At 38.9% G+C, this 17,748-nt stretch overlaps 1 protein-coding gene across 5 annotated transcripts in view; it reads right to left on the reverse strand.

Annotated features, from left to right (window-relative positions):
• Positions 1-5,837: 5,837 nt before the first annotated feature.
• RAPGEF2 (Rap guanine nucleotide exchange factor 2) overlaps positions 5,838-17,748 on the reverse strand; it is a 193,267-nt gene continuing 181,356 nt past the window's right edge. For 2 of the 5 annotated variants that reach the window (XM_050895284.1, XM_050895287.1), the window contains 5 exons: positions 16,685-16,759; positions 14,496-14,721; positions 12,101-12,660; positions 9,215-9,520; positions 5,838-7,972 (listed from right to left, as the gene is read on the reverse strand). In XM_050895284.1, coding sequence (XP_050751241.1) covers positions 7,947-7,972; positions 9,215-9,520; positions 12,101-12,660; positions 14,496-14,721; positions 16,685-16,759 — 1,193 coding nt within the window. In that variant the 3' untranslated portion in view covers positions 5,838-7,946. Of the gene's footprint in view, positions 7,973-9,214; positions 9,521-12,100; positions 12,661-14,495; positions 14,724-16,638; positions 16,760-17,748 lie in introns of all 5 variants that reach the window. The other 3 variants (XM_050895285.1, XM_050895288.1, XM_050895286.1) reach the window with 2 other exon arrangements.

The raw sequence follows: 17,748 nt of genomic DNA on the forward strand, positions 1-17,748 counted from the left end.
TAATTACACAACAGACCCCTCTACCTTGTAAGATTACTGTTTGGATTTGAGAAGTCTGGCCAGAACCACCACCCCTCCCTTGCTTCCCCTCCTCCCCAACTCCCTCCGCTGGTCCTAAGCCACACACAATTTCTATCTGACAAAGACTTCAGCAAATAAAAATGTTCTGTATTCATCAGATCGTAACTACTGCAAGTACAACAAAGTAAGCGTTATGCTACGGATACATATAGGGTACTACATAGAAACCTGAACAAACCAGCTTTCAGGAAACAATTCAGAAAAGGGCTATGTATACGCAGACAAAGAACTGAAGTCTGAATTTGCCCTGCCTGGGTACACTCCTTTCAAGCTTTTTGAGCTCTGAAGTGCTGCCTCCTTCCATTGTTTCTGAAGACTGCATACAAAACACACTTTGGGAGGAAGGAAATGGGTGGTACTACGTTCTACAAAGGAGCAAAGAGAAGCTGTGTGAGAAAGCAGCTAATACAAGCAACAGGAAGAGATTAATAGGGAGGGAGAATTGTGCACCTAAAGAACAAGGGAAGAAAAGCATGTATGTGCTGGGAAGAGGAGAAGCAGCTAAGTACGCCCTTTCTTAGTCAACAAAGCACTTAAAACATGAATGATTTGTTGAATCATATTCAAAAGCACCAAATACATAAGCCTCATGAACATGAATTTCAGTGAAGTCTTTGCCATGAGCTTTTCACAAATATAACTAACTTGCCAAATGAACTTCACGTGGATCGAGACATAGCATGCAAAATTTTAGGAAGCTTGGTGATTTTGCGAACATCAGTATTTGAACATAAAACAAAATTCAAAATTCTTTAGAAAATTTTATGTTCAGCCTTAACCACAGAGGGACCTCCATCAGTTTTCAAGTCTGTTCAGCTTAAAGAGTTGCACTGTGCTAATATTTCCACTCACAGTATACAGACTCAAAGGCATTACACAGAGCCCAGGGACAGCCAAGTTCTTCAGCTCAGGGAGTCATAGGAAATAGGACTCCAGCTTTCCTTGGAAGTTGCATTTCACAGACCCTTAAGTTTTCTTGTTCTCCTCTAACTCTGTCAAGAAGGCACAGACCTTCTCAAAGCACAGTACCAAAACCTGAGTAAAATACTTCAGCCAAGGTCTCAGTTAACGTTACATAGAGTGAAAGATGCACTTATTTCACAGGTTATCCAAGATACAAAAGCTGTCCAGAATGTGTGTCATCAGCAAGTGGAAGAAACATGTAGGGCAAGGCTCCAGGATAACAAAAAACCAAACCAAACCAAATTTTTAGAGTAACCAGAAAAATCTAATCCCTATCCTCTAACCCAAACCAAAAATCAGAAAAGTAAACAAAGATTAACAAACTAATATTTTGGAGGATGGAGCTGAAAATAAAAATTGACAGAAGTCAAGCTGAATTAGACTTTTTCATTGACACAAAAAGCAAAAGATTCTTCAACTGAATAAATACCTCAAAACCAAAATGAGTCGTCAGGGCCACTATACACTATATGGCCAGGAAAGAACAGAGCTCAGGAGTAATCCATATATAGCTACCTAACAAAGTGAAATATTCTTCTTCAATATGGAAAATGTCATTAAATACAGAGATTAACAAAAACGGTGATAGTATCCAGCCCAGAGTTTTGAAAGAACTAGGATCGGATATCACAGACTGAGTAACAAGACTTGATGAAACCATCACATGAGGAGCTGTACCAGGTGACTGAAGAATAACAAACATATGAGAAAAGTGGGGGGGAACAAACAATCCACCAGCCTGACCTAATAAAATCTTGAGAACAAGTCTCAAAACAGAAAATTCTTTATAGATCCTGGACTACACACAGAAAGGAATAAAATGCAAGGTAGAGACGAGACCAAGTAAAAGAAACCAGCTAACTGTATGGGAGGTGGGAATAAACTGTGCTTAAACTGTGGTGTAAGGAGAGAAAGTACCAGTTTGGAGAGGGACTACTGCTGGAGTTCTCGATGATCAGGTTGGGACTAAATTTAACAATTAGTAATAATCACCACAGCACAAATACAGTTGACTGAGAATACAGTGTTGGAAGGCATTGACAACAGATAGATCAGAATATTATATGAGGAGGATGTGATGACATGATAATCACAGTGACAGAAAGAGGATAGAATTCAGATCAAGATGCAGATCACACTTCATTTCAAGCAGTAGTTTTGGACATCTATGTTAAAAAAAAATTCAAACTGCATAAGACGCAGAGTGGCTACACAAGTTTCCACTCCTCTACCTGTCCTACTGAAGTTTGGCTTATTCTGACAAGACAGACAGGAAGAACATATGGCCACTGTAAGACATAGGTACAAGAAAAGAGAAAGGAAGAGAGCTACTCACCTTAAAGAATGTTTAATGCAAGAATTGCGTACTCATGTAAAACCAGCACAAGGAGGCTCGTTACCTTTTGACTACTGGGGCTGTGGATCAGCCTTCCAATTAAGAAATGGAGCAATAAAGGCTATCTCTTCTTAAGAGAAAAACGTGTATCAAGAAGGTTATATGAGGGTTCCCTGCACTGTCGAATCAGAACAACCCTTCCAGTTCTACACTGATGTTGAAAAGTGGGGCCTCGCTCTGGAAGGTTGCTTTTTAACAGTGCAATTCCCAATGTTTTACTTGGACTCTGACCATAGACACCAAGGAAGCAAAGCCATCCTGGGCCACACGGACTACCTTCTGTTAGAAAGCCACAGTTCAGATAATCTTATTTGTTACACAAAACTCAACAGAAACTAGTTTAAAAAACCCTCGTATTTCTCTAGTAATGAGAAACGCCTCAAAAAAGATTGAACACACCACCTAGGCAATTTATCTCTGCCACAGCTATTGACCCTGGGGCAAGTGGCAATCTTTTTCTGGAACTGTATCAAAAGATAGCAACTGCATGTCAAAATACTTTGGCAATGGCTGAGAAGGCATTTTAAACATTACTACTCTGGTATAAGTTTCACTGAAAAAAAGATTGACAAACTGGACCCCTCAAATGCCTTTAAATAATGCTGTACTGGATTATTTGCCAGTGCAGACAACCTAGCTAAAAAAGTGGATGCTACATTAGTATACAATGGGGTTTTTTATATACATATACAATGTTTTATATATATATATTTACATACACACATACCCTTTTATACACACACACAAAGAGTTTCATTGCCAGCAAGGGCAACAGTGCTGCAAAGAAAATGGTCCTACTTTCAGAAGTTAGACTACCTAGGACAAAACTACCCATTTAAGGATCCACCAAAAAAATAAAGAAATATCCAAACAAATTCTCCAAACAGAGAGAAGACTGAGCATGTCAAGCCATGAGAGAGTACCACCAAATAAAAGGCTGAGGCAGATAAGTCTACACTTAAGGAGAAGCCAGCACTTCTACTTAACACAAACTTGAGTCTTGACACAGAGAGCCAAGACTCATTTCTCCAGAGGGAATGCCAGTCATGTGTGTGGAGCGTCACTGTATAAATTTAATCCCAGGAAAACCAAATGAGAATAGTTTAAGATTATGCAGTTGATGGTTGCTAGTAGCTGAATGCCTTCAAGGTTTATAGCTTCTTGTTTTGTTCCTGTGATACAATCATGTCAATTTATGAATTTGAAGAACAGCTAATATTCTGGTAGCTGGGGCGTATCTACTCATTCCTAAATAGTCACTGCATATAAGCAAGATAGAGCTTTAAAGATTTTCATATTCCAGTAAACACTACAAATTTTCATTTATCACATTTTCAATGGAAAACAGAAAGTAATTGATTCCATCTTAGCATCAGTAATAAACCTACTTTCACTCCCAGTCTTCTCTCAAAGCATGCCATTTTTAGACCCAAGACTGTAAAGCTTACTTAAAGCACGATCTAAGGATAGGTGACCAAATTATACTAATCATCTCAGATGGCTGCTTTCTCCTGAGGGAGTCATTTTAAAAATGTTCATATTTTCCTCAATAGATCTGCGTTATTTAATGTATGTTAGACGGCTGTTGCTGCTACATAAGCTTTGTCCACAAAAGTAATTTTAATGTTTCATCACATACGAAGTAATACATTTGCCATTAAATCATTACTTGCATTCTTCAGAGTTGATTTTGTCTCAACTACTCTACAATTCATATGAGACAGGAAGCCTGCAACTTTATTACATTTCCTACTAGTCTTGAAGCAAATAGAGGGCTTTTGGGTTTTTTTGTTCTGTTTTGTTTTAAAATAGCAACACTGTTCCCCACTTTAGGCAGGCCAAATATTTTTGTCTCGGATTTATAGATGTAAAACATGCATGCTTCTCCAGATGATCAAGGTTAATCCATTAAAGCAGTATCTTCAATACCTCAGCTTTTACGACTTTCATGGCTGACTCCAATGTGTAATATACTGCATAAAGAAGTAGCCTTTGCCTCAACAAGTTTCAGTAAAAAAGTCATAAAAGAGTACAGATAATTGAATGACTTTTCTTCAGACAAAATAATTTCCTTAGATTTCCATGTTCTGTGCGATTTTGGTTAATGCAACACCAAATCCCAGTAACTGGTAGTTTACTTGTCTGCATCTTGCTGCATCCACACAATAAGTACAAAATTCATATTACACATACTAGAACAACTATCAAATCTGTTTCATAAGAAGGCCTACCATAGCAAGGCCTTTACTTCTACTGAATCGGTTGCTGTGTGAAGTGTTCTTTATCTCCCAATCCACAGTGAATTAAGCTATGTGTATTGGACGATGAGTGTTGAGGATGTCTCTACATAATGTGTTCTAAAAATATTAATTACAGAAGGGCGGCATAAACAGGAGGATGGGAAATGCTGCCTAATTCAATACTATATCAAGAATATTGAAAAAATCGACAAGTGTGCAAATGGTTCACATACCTCACAAGTCGATAAGAGGAATTATTTTCCTAACAACGTACCTTCAGTATTACCGAAGGACAAACTTGCAGGTAAGATACGTAAAAATGTACATTCATTCTACTAATGTCAGTACCAACGGTAGTTCTCTAGCCTGTTGAAATGTACCCAACAAGTATTAGCCACAGAATCACAGAGAGTAGTTCCACCCACACACACACCACACAAATCTAATAGTCTCCATAATTTCTTTCCTTACAGTGCTAGAGATTCCAATGATAAAAAGAAACAAGTCCTATATTTCCAATGATTTTTAACTTTCTATCATTGCATTTTAAGTGTGGAATATTTCTAGAGTTATGTTAGGAAGACTTAAATCTAGACAGAGCATTTCGTTGCTTCTCTTTGCAATGAACTAATTTTAGATTTGGAAATAACACCTGTCAAGCATTTTAAAGCTAAATGGGATACAGCTGATAATGGCTTTAGCAGTGACATTTTAACCCAGTCTTCTGCATACTACTGAAAATAATGAATCTCACCTCTGAAAAAAAAAAAAATTCTACAATTTGACATTGAATTAACATCAACTTTTATTACTGGAGATGCTATTGGGTAATCTTCATTGCTTGAAATACCTTCTTCGGTAAAAACTCAAATGGATCACTTTCTATACTCCTCCCTACCCAAAGGTTAAAACACGTATTCCTTACTTTTACACCATTCAGAATATAAAATCAACACAATCTTTCCTTTACAACTGTTTATATTCTATATATACCTAAGACCATACCTATACTCCTTTTTTGGCATCTCAGATGTTTCTGCTGGGGACACACAACATCTCAGTCATTCTCATTCAGCAGTACACACACCAACCTTTTCAAAAATTATCAGCAGCACAACTGTATATTAAGAAAAACTCCACACCAATGGTTTGCCCACATCACTTGGCAATGTCCCTTTAATATTAATACACAGAGAAGTAAAATTTTTTCATAAATTTGTTCAAGTATGTGGAACATGTAAAATGCATAAGAATCAATATGGACTTCATTAATGTTATATTTATTTATTTTCCAGCTTCATACAAACTGGATGTAGAAGCATAAACATAGTACATTTCTACCATTTTCAACAAAAATATAACCAATATGTACAATTATTGTATTAAAAATACAAAAGGGATACAGACTCCACCAATGTCTTTCTAAAAGACATACAGGTACAAGTAGTATCAAAAGTATGAGGAAATCACCAGTTAATTGTACATTCTGCACTTGACATCACAGAGCGAACTGAGATTAGCAGTCCTATGGTCTACAATTACTTAATGCTTATATAACATTTGTGCAACTTGTGATAGAGCTAGGATTTTGTATTTCTATATGCACATGAGGTCCATAGCCTTGAGAATAAAACTGGCAAATAATGCACATTACATGTAAAATTACAAATGCATAATTGACAATGTGATATATAAGCAAATAGACAAAAGCTATGATTACAGGAGAGAGAATTAAATAAAGCACTGACATTTGTTTGATACAGTGAAAAAACACTGCAATTTGATCTTTAAAAGTTGAAGCTATTTACGTTTATCTACTGATCAATATGATCAGCTGAGTTCAATGGAAAAAAAAAAAAAATCCAAGACCAGCAGTTCCTCACATTTGAGTACTACTCGGATTGGCAGCCTTCACTTCTCCGGAGTCTGTGCAAAAACAACACAAAAATAGAGGGGAGGGTCATTTCAGTCATTATAGGGTTAATAGCAGCTGTGAGCAGGTGGTTGCTACACATTGGCCTTCTCTACACATGCAGTGTTCCATGAAGCCATTAACAGTTGTGACTATTTCTGCATTGCAAAGGCTGGCAAATCTAAACACGTTATTTTTCATTACTTAAAGGCTCGTTTATCCCCTAATGCCAAAGTCAATAGATGGAGGTTATTAGATCAGTGTTAACAGCTGACACAAGCTGTGACATCCCAACTTGCCTTCACTGCAATGTTATCCAGTTAATTTTTCTTTTAATATAACTACTATATAGTAAAAAAAAAAAAATAAAAATAATATATAACTTAAAGGTGGGGTTGCCATCTGTCTCATTAGAATGGGACACTTTCTTTTTTAGTATGCCATCCTGTATTCCGCAAGGCACAGGTATGAGACACACAGTGTCCTCTTCCATCACCCGCCAGTTGCAAGCACGTGTTTCTGCATTTACACTAGACCCCGCTGAGGATGCCATTAACGGCTGAGGATGCCATTAACTCTAAAATTTACAAACTTTTGAAGATTCCAGGGTGGGGCACATTAAGAGTGAAGCCAGACGGTCAAGGAAAGGCTGCATCCCGTAACCTCTGCCTTCCCTTCGGCCCTGCTCAGCCACGTGACAGCAATATTCTTTCCAGGAGCTCAGGCTGGCAACCCTGCTTACAGGTATGAAATAACACTGTAATTACTATGCAGATGCAGTATTTGATCTCCAAAACACAAACATACAAAATCGTAACAAAGGCATTGTAAACAAGCAAATAAGCACTGCCTCCTTGAAGGATTTCAATGCATTTTTCTCTTTGTAGGTTAAAGGCCAAATGTAATTTGACAACTAGCTTATCTCATTATCCCAATGAGACTAAGTGCTAGGATTGTGGTTAAAATCTAAAAGGAAGATTTAAAAAAAACCCTTCCAGGCATTGGGAAGTGCAGCCAGAGTTAATCATCCTGATGTGATGATCTTGGAATTTGGAATGATACTGTGTGATGTGGCAGACAGCGACAGTGGTAGCTTGGAGATTGCTGCACTGTGCATTTCAAGCAACACAGTTTGAAAAGTGCCAGGGCGATTTCTTCACAGTATTTCACATGCAAGGGGAGAGGGGACAGAAGGGGGAGGGGCGGAGGAAGAAGCCCCATGCTGCTTTAAGGCAGGGAAGGAGGCAAATAGGTCCACCATCCTTTAACTATAGTTCCAAGGCTCCTATTCTAGGGACGTCTTCTTGTGCTCTCCTTTAAGGTGGCTCACTCTGGATCCAGAAAAGCCCAAGTCTTAGACAGCAGAGACTTGTTCATCTTCTGCAAACACAATAGGATAGGGGAAAATAGAATTTAGTTCATATAGAACAAGACTGCTACTGAATGAAACAACCTGTACTGTGCTCATGTGTTTTCCATTTCGTTGTGTTAGGTATATATTTTAAAACAATCTAAATAGCTGTACATTTCAGGTCTCATGAGAAGTATTCCTTTGTAATTTTGTTCTCGAAGAAAAAAAGACAATTGCTATAACTGAGCTAGGTGCAGTTCCTCAGCCTGAGGAACACAACAGCTACTCCTAGATATCCAACAGTTTCATAAAGCCATCTTACATTTTTCCCCGAATATATCTGTGATTTATTTAAATTAAGATTGCATAAAAATTGAGTACAGCTTTAGTCATCGTTGGTAGAAACAATTACAATCCTCTGTTGTGGTAATTCTCAAAGTTTGAGGCAATTCAGTTAAGGTAGGCTTCATGTTTTTCCATCACGTTCAACTGCAGAGTTCATCCTGCACATAAAACCTTAGTAACTAAGCAGTTAGGGAGGGAAGGAGAACATTAGCCTTTCTATCATTATGCAAAACAAAGCATTCAAGTTTGGGCACTGCTCTGCCTAAATTTTGAGCACCTATCCCTAAAGGTGCAATCCAGCTATGCTTGCACTCCGTAGAAAAACAGAAAGACTATGTCTACATAGTCTTTCTATCATTACAGTTGAGCTAAATCATAAAGATGCAGACACACTTGGGCAAGTGAGGTAGCAAAAGAGTAGTGGGCTTGTTACGTGAAGCAGTTCGTGTGGAAGACACGGTGTCCACAGTATAAGAGTTGCAGGTAGAATGTGAGTGACTATCCAAATAAACCTGACCAACGATGCTCTGTGGGGCAGATGGGCAGGTATTCTATAGAACAGGATACTTTTTTGACCATTAAAATATATGGTTAGTGCCAAACATTAGGTACGCTGGAAAATTTCAGGGCAGGCAGGGCTGTACCTGGTGAACACAGGCACCACCAGAGAAGTTGCCTAAGCCAACTGCTTGGTTCTCCAAGATTCAGGTGGACCTACATTCCAAATTTTATATTATATTTAGGATGAACTGAATTCCTCCCCTTCCAAAAGTTAACAAATAGCAAGTTTTGAAAGACGGAAGAGAGCTTAAATTATGGCAAGAATTTCTATGGCAGAACACATTTGCATAATTTGCTTTGTGTCTGTGAAAGCATTGACCATTTTTGCATGCAGCACACTCAAAATCCAACAATTAGAAATTTACCATCTTCCTCTGTGGAAAACCCTTGAGACTGATAGTGAGCAAGACGTGGATCTGACTCATTTGGTTTATGCCACTGGGGTTTGTTCACAGGCCTGCTAGTTGAATGGCCATGCGACTGCTGCTGTGGAGTTGATGTCCCATGAGTCTCACAGGTCCGTGCCACCATTCTAGACCTCTGAAGTGCTATGTTGTAATCTGGAGGCTTTCTGGTTGGATGGGAACCACCTTCTGCAAACTCAGCAATAGGTATTCCTACATAACCAGGAGGAGTTGGAGGTGGTTCCCGATATCGACCCTCTTTTCGTGCTGCAGGAAAAACAGCAGATTAGTATAAGAGATAGTAAGAGGAAAACCGCTCAAAGGAAAATAAACAGTGACAGTTAAATAAACATCAGCCAACTCAACAGTCCAGGAGGAGAAAATCTAAAGGACAAAAATTAACTACCATACGGTAGACAGTGAGGTCTTGAAAAATAAACCATGCAAGAAAGTATAGAACATACAACGTACACAGGATATAGCTATTCTTCCAGTAGTGAAGCATTGATCTAATAGAATTCACCAAATTACATGGGGAATTTGTTCAAACTTAGCAACTGAAGCTGTTCCATCAAATGTATAGAATAAAATGTACACTGATCGAAGTAACATGGAAGACTCAAGAGTCCACAGAAGTGGCAAACATCAGGAATGTTGGCATCTCCCCAAACGCATGACTATTTTAATCCTGAAGATGGGCTTTGTACCTAAGAGCTCATCTCTTTTGTTTTTAGCATCTGGGGGGGTGGGGGGGTTGAAAAGCACCTGATACATTATTTCTTCTTACAAAATCTTACTACTTAATGAGACATAAGCTACAGTTCCAAAAGGTAAGGAAGATGAGAGGGCTTCATCTTCATACTTTCTGTATGCACTACTGCCTGCTGCTCTTACAGTTGCATTCTCTGCAAAATTAAAACTTGAAAGTATGCCCCCGTAAGAAGAATGATTGAGTATGATTTTATATAGGATATGGAAAGACCACCACCTAGTTTGTGGATCTCATTGACGCGTAACTGTTTACCTGAACAAGGCTTAACTCTGGGCATAGTTAGAAGTTCTCTCTTGCAGAGAACTTCGAGGGAGGAAACAGCAATTAGGAATTTTAAGCATCTGCAGGGACACACAGCAGATAGGCATGACTCTCTATTTTGGAGTTATGTACTTGAAGTCAGCTGGGACTTTGATACTGAACGCTTTTTATGGGTCTAGCCCTTTAACACACGAACACTTAACTTACAGTACAAAGGCAAACACAGCAGGAAAAACCACTGACACAGACAATTTACTCTCCACAGCTTGTCATACGCTGTATTGTATATTTTTGCACAAGTGGTGATGACAACATCACCCTGCATTAGGCAGCATGGAATTGACTGAAAGGGCAGTACAAGCTTAAAATGGACTGGTGCTACTTGGATGTGAGTTTTTATAGACTAAAAGTCTTGGCATTATAAAAAACCAAATAGTTTCCAATAGAATCTAAGTATTTTTCTTGGACAAATTGTTTTAACTGAGCAAAGCAGCACAAAGAAGTTTCTGAGAAATTTTATTCAAAGATTTCTGAAAAGTAACTTCGATGCAGACGAAATTCTGCAGAAAAATTCTGTTGAAATACTGCAAGAGATCAGTGTCTATTCAGTGCAAAAGAACCATGTAAAAATAGTAGCTTCTGTTGGACAACGATATTCAGAGTTACATTTGCAGGATAATTAGTTAATAGTACTGAAGTGCATGGAAGTGTGCGGTTTGAATTTTCAGGTCTCTTTCACATTCTCTCACGTCTCTAAAAATGTAGTGGCAAGCACTGCCTTGAGAGGCAAGTTTGGAAGCATGCTTGTTCCACATTCTGGTGGAAACCAAGGGTATCAAAAAGTAATATTAGAGAGTGGCATGAATCTGAACCTGCAGTCCCAAACTGAACAGCTTCCTCCTCTTCATAGTTCAGGGATTCAGATCTGCACACAAGCTTTGAGGCAATGGGCCATTGCTAAGCAATATACTTGGGCAGAAAATGGAAAAGCAGTTTATCACAGTGGTCTCAGCATGACCTCAATCTGGCAGACTTTTTCAGCTGTGTCAGTGCAAAATGGCTTTTAGCTAGTTCTTCATATTAACCTGAAGAAAAGCAAAGTGAAGGGGAATGAAAGGAAGGAAAGAGGCAAAAATGCAGAGGTCTTGGATGGCACAAGGACTGGAATACGTAGAAGGAACAGTATGAGAAAAATGTTAAGCTCTGCCAAAGACACCTTCATATTAATTTATATATTATCTGATCTTTCCTTTGTTGAATGATTATAAATATATTTCAGCTCTAACTTCTTAGGAACCTCTTCAGTTTCAGCAGTCCAAGGAAACATCTCAGTTGGTATTTAAGCACAAAGTGATCCCATTTTCAGAGGTAAGGGATATTCACAACTATCAGAAAAGTCATACAGATATATAAAGTAAAACACTTCTAAAAAAAATCAGGCCACATTCATTAAGATTTCTAAATATAGAATGTGGAGCCTTACTGTGAAGAGAAAAATTCACATTTCAGAACAGACATCTAAATACATCAACCTCTCAAAACACTGTCCAGCAGTTGAGCTAGTTTTTTGATGTATGGCAGGCTCTATTGGCCTACAAAGGTGCTGCCAGAACTAAGAATCAACAATAAGTGATATTTTCCCTAGCAATAAATGCACAGTTAAAGGGGAAAATTTGAGAGAGACTGCAAAACGTTCAGTTTTGCTTTAAAAATAAAGAATTCAAACTAGACAAAAGAAATGCAGTTTTAGAACAATACGAAGAACCATAAACAAATGAATTAAAATACTCCATGGTAAACAAAACTTAACTTACCAATAAGCCCCTTTGTACTACTTGATGCTACTGCTATATGAGTGGGCATGGGAGCTGGCTTTGACTCCTCTGCTGGTACAGATGTTATGCTACTGGTTTCAGCTTCAATCGAAACATCCTTCCCACCCCTCCGCTTTATGGTACCTGTATCACCTTCCGAGTCCTCTCCCCAGTATCCTGTTGAGGATGCCCAGCTTGCTCTGGACTGTGCTTGATCAAGGCCCTCCCTACCTTGACTTTGCCTGCCATACTTTGTGCCATGATCGGGGAACATCAGCTGGTCCATATGACTGCCCGAGGCCCAGAGTCCTGCCCCATCGCCTGAACTATCGAAATGAGCATGTCCGAAAGGCAGAGTCTCCCAGCTTCTCTGGTGCTGTATTGTTTGTATGTTGTCATGAGAACCACTCGAACAGGAAGTCCAGCTACCACGGCCACTGTCAGCTGCATCGAGCGAAGCTCTGTCCCCCTGATCCTGTGACAGTTCCTCTGTACTAGGAGAAGAAAGCACAGTCGCTCCAGCATACAGGCCTCTGGTCTCTGACAGTGGTGCATACGAGCTAGATGCACATTGATGAGGGGGGAAAAAAAAAAAAAAATAAATCCAGCGTTGGAATTGGAGATCATTTACAAGACACATGAAGAATTCAACAATCAAGAGAAAAGCAAACATATTGGGGGGTTGGACCAGATGACCTGTAAAAGGTCCCTTCCAACCCAAACCATTCTATGATTCTATGATTGAAGGTTTTGATGCAATTTATATTAAGTATTATTTGCATTAATGACTAATTCAATTTTGAGAATAGAACACTGTCCTTTCAAGCTCATTCTCAATAAAACAAATAAAAAAGTTACTGGATAGATATCCTGACAAAACTCAACACTTCAGTGGAGTCATTTCAAAAGGTAAAATCTTAACTTTGCAGCAGCCCTTTAAGACAGGCAAACCGCACTGACATATATAAAGGGGAACAGACTGACAGATAAGGTTCCTCCTGCTTTTCCAGCCATGCGAAGCAAAGGATCAAAAGTTAGAAACAGAGTTTTAGCAGGAGGTGGCTGATATTCAGGTTTAGGTTTCAGCTTTTCAGATTGTTTTTTCTGCTTAGGAAACTCTGAAAGCCACCTTTTCAACATTTCTTGCAAATGGAAATGTATTTTAACCTTAATTTTGGAAACACGTGCTACTTCGTAGAGCAAGTATGTTCTCTGTAGCCTTTCAGCGATTAAGTTAGCCTGGCACTATCACTTACATAGCAGCAGAGAAAACTGACAAAAGTATCTCTTTTTGTTTAGCAGCTATCCAGGCTCCTGGCATTTGTCCTTCCAGTGCAGCTTGCTATGCAGACTGGAACCCTGCTCTTCCAAATATTTAAGACATCTGATTAAAGAGTTTGCACAGCCTGAGATTCCAAAAGCTGAAGTACACCATTTTTGGAACACGCCTGCTATCCACAGACCCTGCAGGATTAAAAACCCTGAAACCATTCAGAGGACTGAAGCCTCAGAAGCTGTATTGATCTGGTTCAATCATGATTCTTCTATCAATCCTTCTCACACCAAGATTTGTCTCCACGATGCTGACAGAATGCCTCTGTCTCCTCTCATCATGCAGGGAGACTGGCATAGAGTCAAAAGAGGAATTGCTGACAATACTAGATCTGGAAGAAATTTCGCTGTGACCAGAATCTGAAAAGTTATCCACCGTGCCGCTAGGAGCCAAAGTATAGCCTGCAAATAACAGCTCAGAAAAGTAAGCGGAGACCAAATAGGAGCCAGAGCTCCAATTATTTTCAGACCAACACTCACTGCTAGAGATTTAGAGAACTCCTCACAGCACTAGCTTCCCCACCATTACAGAAGTTAATTACATAGAAAACCAGCAGCCTAATGTGAATTTTAGCTTCCAATTATTGTTGACTAGAGGAAATATTTGGGGTGAAATATTTTTGACTTAGATAAATATGCACTTTTCTATGAAACAGACTGGAAAATTACCAGCTATTTCTGTTCTCAGCTTGATCACTGAATAATTGTATGAATAATTTCTCATCTAATTCAGTTAATTCCTCATCTAGAAAACAGGCTAGGATACTAGTCTGCCATAAAGAGGATAATCTGCAGCACTACTAAATGCTCAGATCATAAGGTCTACTGAGGTAAAGTCTTACTGCTGCAGACCTCATCACACACTCAGGAGTGCAAAACCTTTTCTTGTCAGAAAATGGAGCATTATTGCAAAACGCAGCATTGAAATAGCAGTTTTTAAAAGCAGGGGAGAAAAAGTATTTGAGAGAGATACAGGGAAAGTTACATGAACAAATACACATAGACATGCCACATACACACTATATGAAAGTATAACGCAAGTAAGCACAAATAAAATTCCTACCCTAAGCTGTATTGATCTGGTTCAATCATGATTCTTCTATCAATCCTTCCCACACCAAGATTTGTCTCCACGATGCTGACAGAATGCCTCTGTCTCCTCTCATCATGCAGGGAGACTGGCATAGAGTCAAAAGAGGAATTGCTGACAATACTAGATCTGGAAGAAATTTCGCTGTGACCAGAATCTGAAAAGTTATCCACCGTGCCGCTAGGAGCCAAAGTATAGCCTGCAAAGGGAACGTCACGTTAATCAGACTCTCCGCAAGGCCTGCTCAGTTATTGCCAGGCAGCTGGCAATACTGCTACCATAGTAAATCAAAACTACGATTACATTTACACAGAAGCAGCACTTGCTGTGGTTTAACCCCAGCCGGCAACTAAGCACCATGCAGCCGCTCCCCTGTCCCCACTCCCAGTGGGATGGGGAGGAGGAAGGGGGGGGGGGGGGGGGGGTGTGAAGTAAAACTTGCGGGTTGAGATAAGAACAGTTTAATAACTAAAGTAAAATAAAATAGAATACTAACAATAATAAGAATAAAAATACAATAATAATAGTAATGAAAAGCAATATAACAAAAAAAAGGAAAAAAAAAGAAATAAAACCCAAGAAAAGACAAATGATGCACAATGCAATTGCTCACCACCCACTGACCGATGCCCGAGCCGCGATCCGCCCCTCCTGGCCAACTCCCCCCAGTTTATATACTGAGCATGACATTCTGTGGTACGGAATACCCCTTTGGCTAGTCCCTCCCAGCTTCTTGCACACCTGCTTGCTGGCAGAGCATGGGAAACTGAAAAATCCTTGACTTAGGATAAGCACTACTTAGCAACAACTAAAACATCAGTGTGTTATCAACAATATTCTCACACTAAATCCAAAACACAGCACTGTACCAGCTACTAAGAAGAGAATTAACTCTGTCCCAGCCAAAACCAGGACAGCACTGCAAAAGATAAAGATACATAGCAGAACTGGGTGACACTGGGTATTCTGTCTCTTAATAAGAGGTTTAAGAGTGTGGGAACATGCACTACTCATTTAGAAATCAACTGCTCACCTTCCTTCTTCTCTGCCCTCCTCCCCCAAATTATTTTCAAATGCATCACCATACTTGTATTCCTGCATTATGAAATCTCACTTCTCAAAAAACTGCCTGTACATAAACACTGTCTCCAAAATTGGAATGAAAGAGATGCCCTGGACAAGATTACTGGTTAAAGTAATCTGAGAGACCCTCTCACACAGTTTTTCTGTTCTGCAAAGCTACACTTTAGAGATGAACATCAGATACAACATGAAGCCCAGATGTCTGGGCTGACTGCTTATTACGTATCTTGGCTGAGAGAGGGCCAGATTTTCAAGCTTGCTTTGTGGTACTTGGCTAACTAATTACATTCCAAATAGCATATATTACCAGAATAATACCATAATTTGGAGGTAGCATTGACACTGCCAGACTGAGATAAAATCTGCAAACCATGTCATAGATGCAAATTCAGCAAATTCAGCTTTCATTTTAGTATTAAAAAAAGTTATGCTGAATGTTCTTGCCAGCTAAAGATCATTAAACAACATCCACAAGTAACTGCAGTTTTCACTTTTTGCTTTCAGTCTACACATAAGTGTCAAGATTACTTCAACTGATCTATCCCAATTTACTTGCTGAGGACATGGAATTAATGCTGCCATTTTTGTCTGAAAGAACATACCATTTTTGTCTGAAAGAACATACCATTAGCTTCATATGTCACCATAAAACCAAGGATTTTTTTTTTAATTTACAATCATGTTTATGATTTGCTTTTTGCAAAAACAAAGTACTTTTCCCACTATGAGCCAAGTACAGAATCCCAATTCCTTTTTCAAGAAATGCACAGGTCTGACCATATTTATATAAATTCACTCTTTGCTAAAGTAGTATTTGGGAGAAATCACGATGATAGCTTACAAGGACTCAAGGTGATGATCTAAGTCTTCTCTACACAACATCTGCCTCCATCTGACTTCAGTAAATATCACTTCAATAGAGATTTTGGATAGGCATTTGTACTTTCTTGCCATATTCATCTCTCCCCTTTTCAGATCTCTGCTTATCCAATTGAACTTACTTTTCCCCCTTTTGTTTCCATAAGCCCCATCTATCCCAGAGGTCCTTGGTGAATTGTTATTCTTGTTACTGTTCTCGCTTCCAAGAGGAGAGGAGGAACTGGTTAGGTCCATTAGTCTGGAGCCATAAGGCCTCAACTGATCGGCACTGCCACCTACCACGTTAAGAAAAGGGCTTAGCTATCCATTTGATAAGAAAGTAGAAAAAGTGATACTCACATAAGTTTCAAATCCTTACCATCCCTGTGCAGTTTAGGGAAAGTTATTGCTACAGGGAAGTCTCCAACACACTCATCTCTTTAGCATTCTGAACTTCTATTATGGGGACTCAACCCCAATATATATATATTTTACCTTGATGTTATATTATGTAACTGTTAAACTGAACTTTTATGATATTCTGAAAAGAGAATAACTTAGAAGTTATCTGCAACACAACTAGGCTATCATACTTCCAAAGCAACTTTTTTTTTTGTTTAAACTACAGGAAAATGCCTCCACTCTGTTTTATCAATTCATAACGAAGAAGGACAATGAAAAAACAAACAGGCTTAAAAATAAATTCCTTTAAAGTCCTAAATTAACTTTAAAAAAAATAACTATGAAGTCACTTAAAAAGCTCAGTCAAGAAAGCTCCAATGCATAATACCATTCCTCAAATATCCATATATATTGTTTGAATAATCAGGCTGCTAGTAAAACATTGTGTCTTAGTGATTTGAATCCCAAATATCTTAAGCCTGCCTGTCATACATAGGTCACATCCCATCCAGATGCATGACACAGCAAATAATTCCTCTAATAGGCTAGTGTGCTCAATGCTGTATAAAGATTTTAAGTTTCAATCTGCACATCCTTCCACTGGCAGGAAACACTGATGATGGGAATATTTTTGTCAGAAGCAGCTGCAGTGAGAGTGACCTACTGCATCAAATCCTGTATCCGATCAGGCTATCTTCCCTGGCTTTTGCTAACCAGAGGGCTTTCAGGTATCCCTGAAATCAGGTTCCCAGGTATCCTTTCATGTATCTCACTCTGCACTACACTTCCTGTGCTCTTGCTGACCATATGTGACAAAAATAGGAGCAGCAGTAGTTTATCCTGAGTGTCCGAATTCTCTCTCCAAAGTTGCCAAAGTTTATGA

The sequence above is a fragment of the Gymnogyps californianus genome, chromosome 4, assembly GCF_018139145.2.
Source record: "Gymnogyps californianus isolate 813 chromosome 4, ASM1813914v2, whole genome shotgun sequence".
Classification (NCBI taxonomy): domain Eukaryota; kingdom Metazoa; phylum Chordata; class Aves; order Accipitriformes; family Cathartidae; genus Gymnogyps; species Gymnogyps californianus.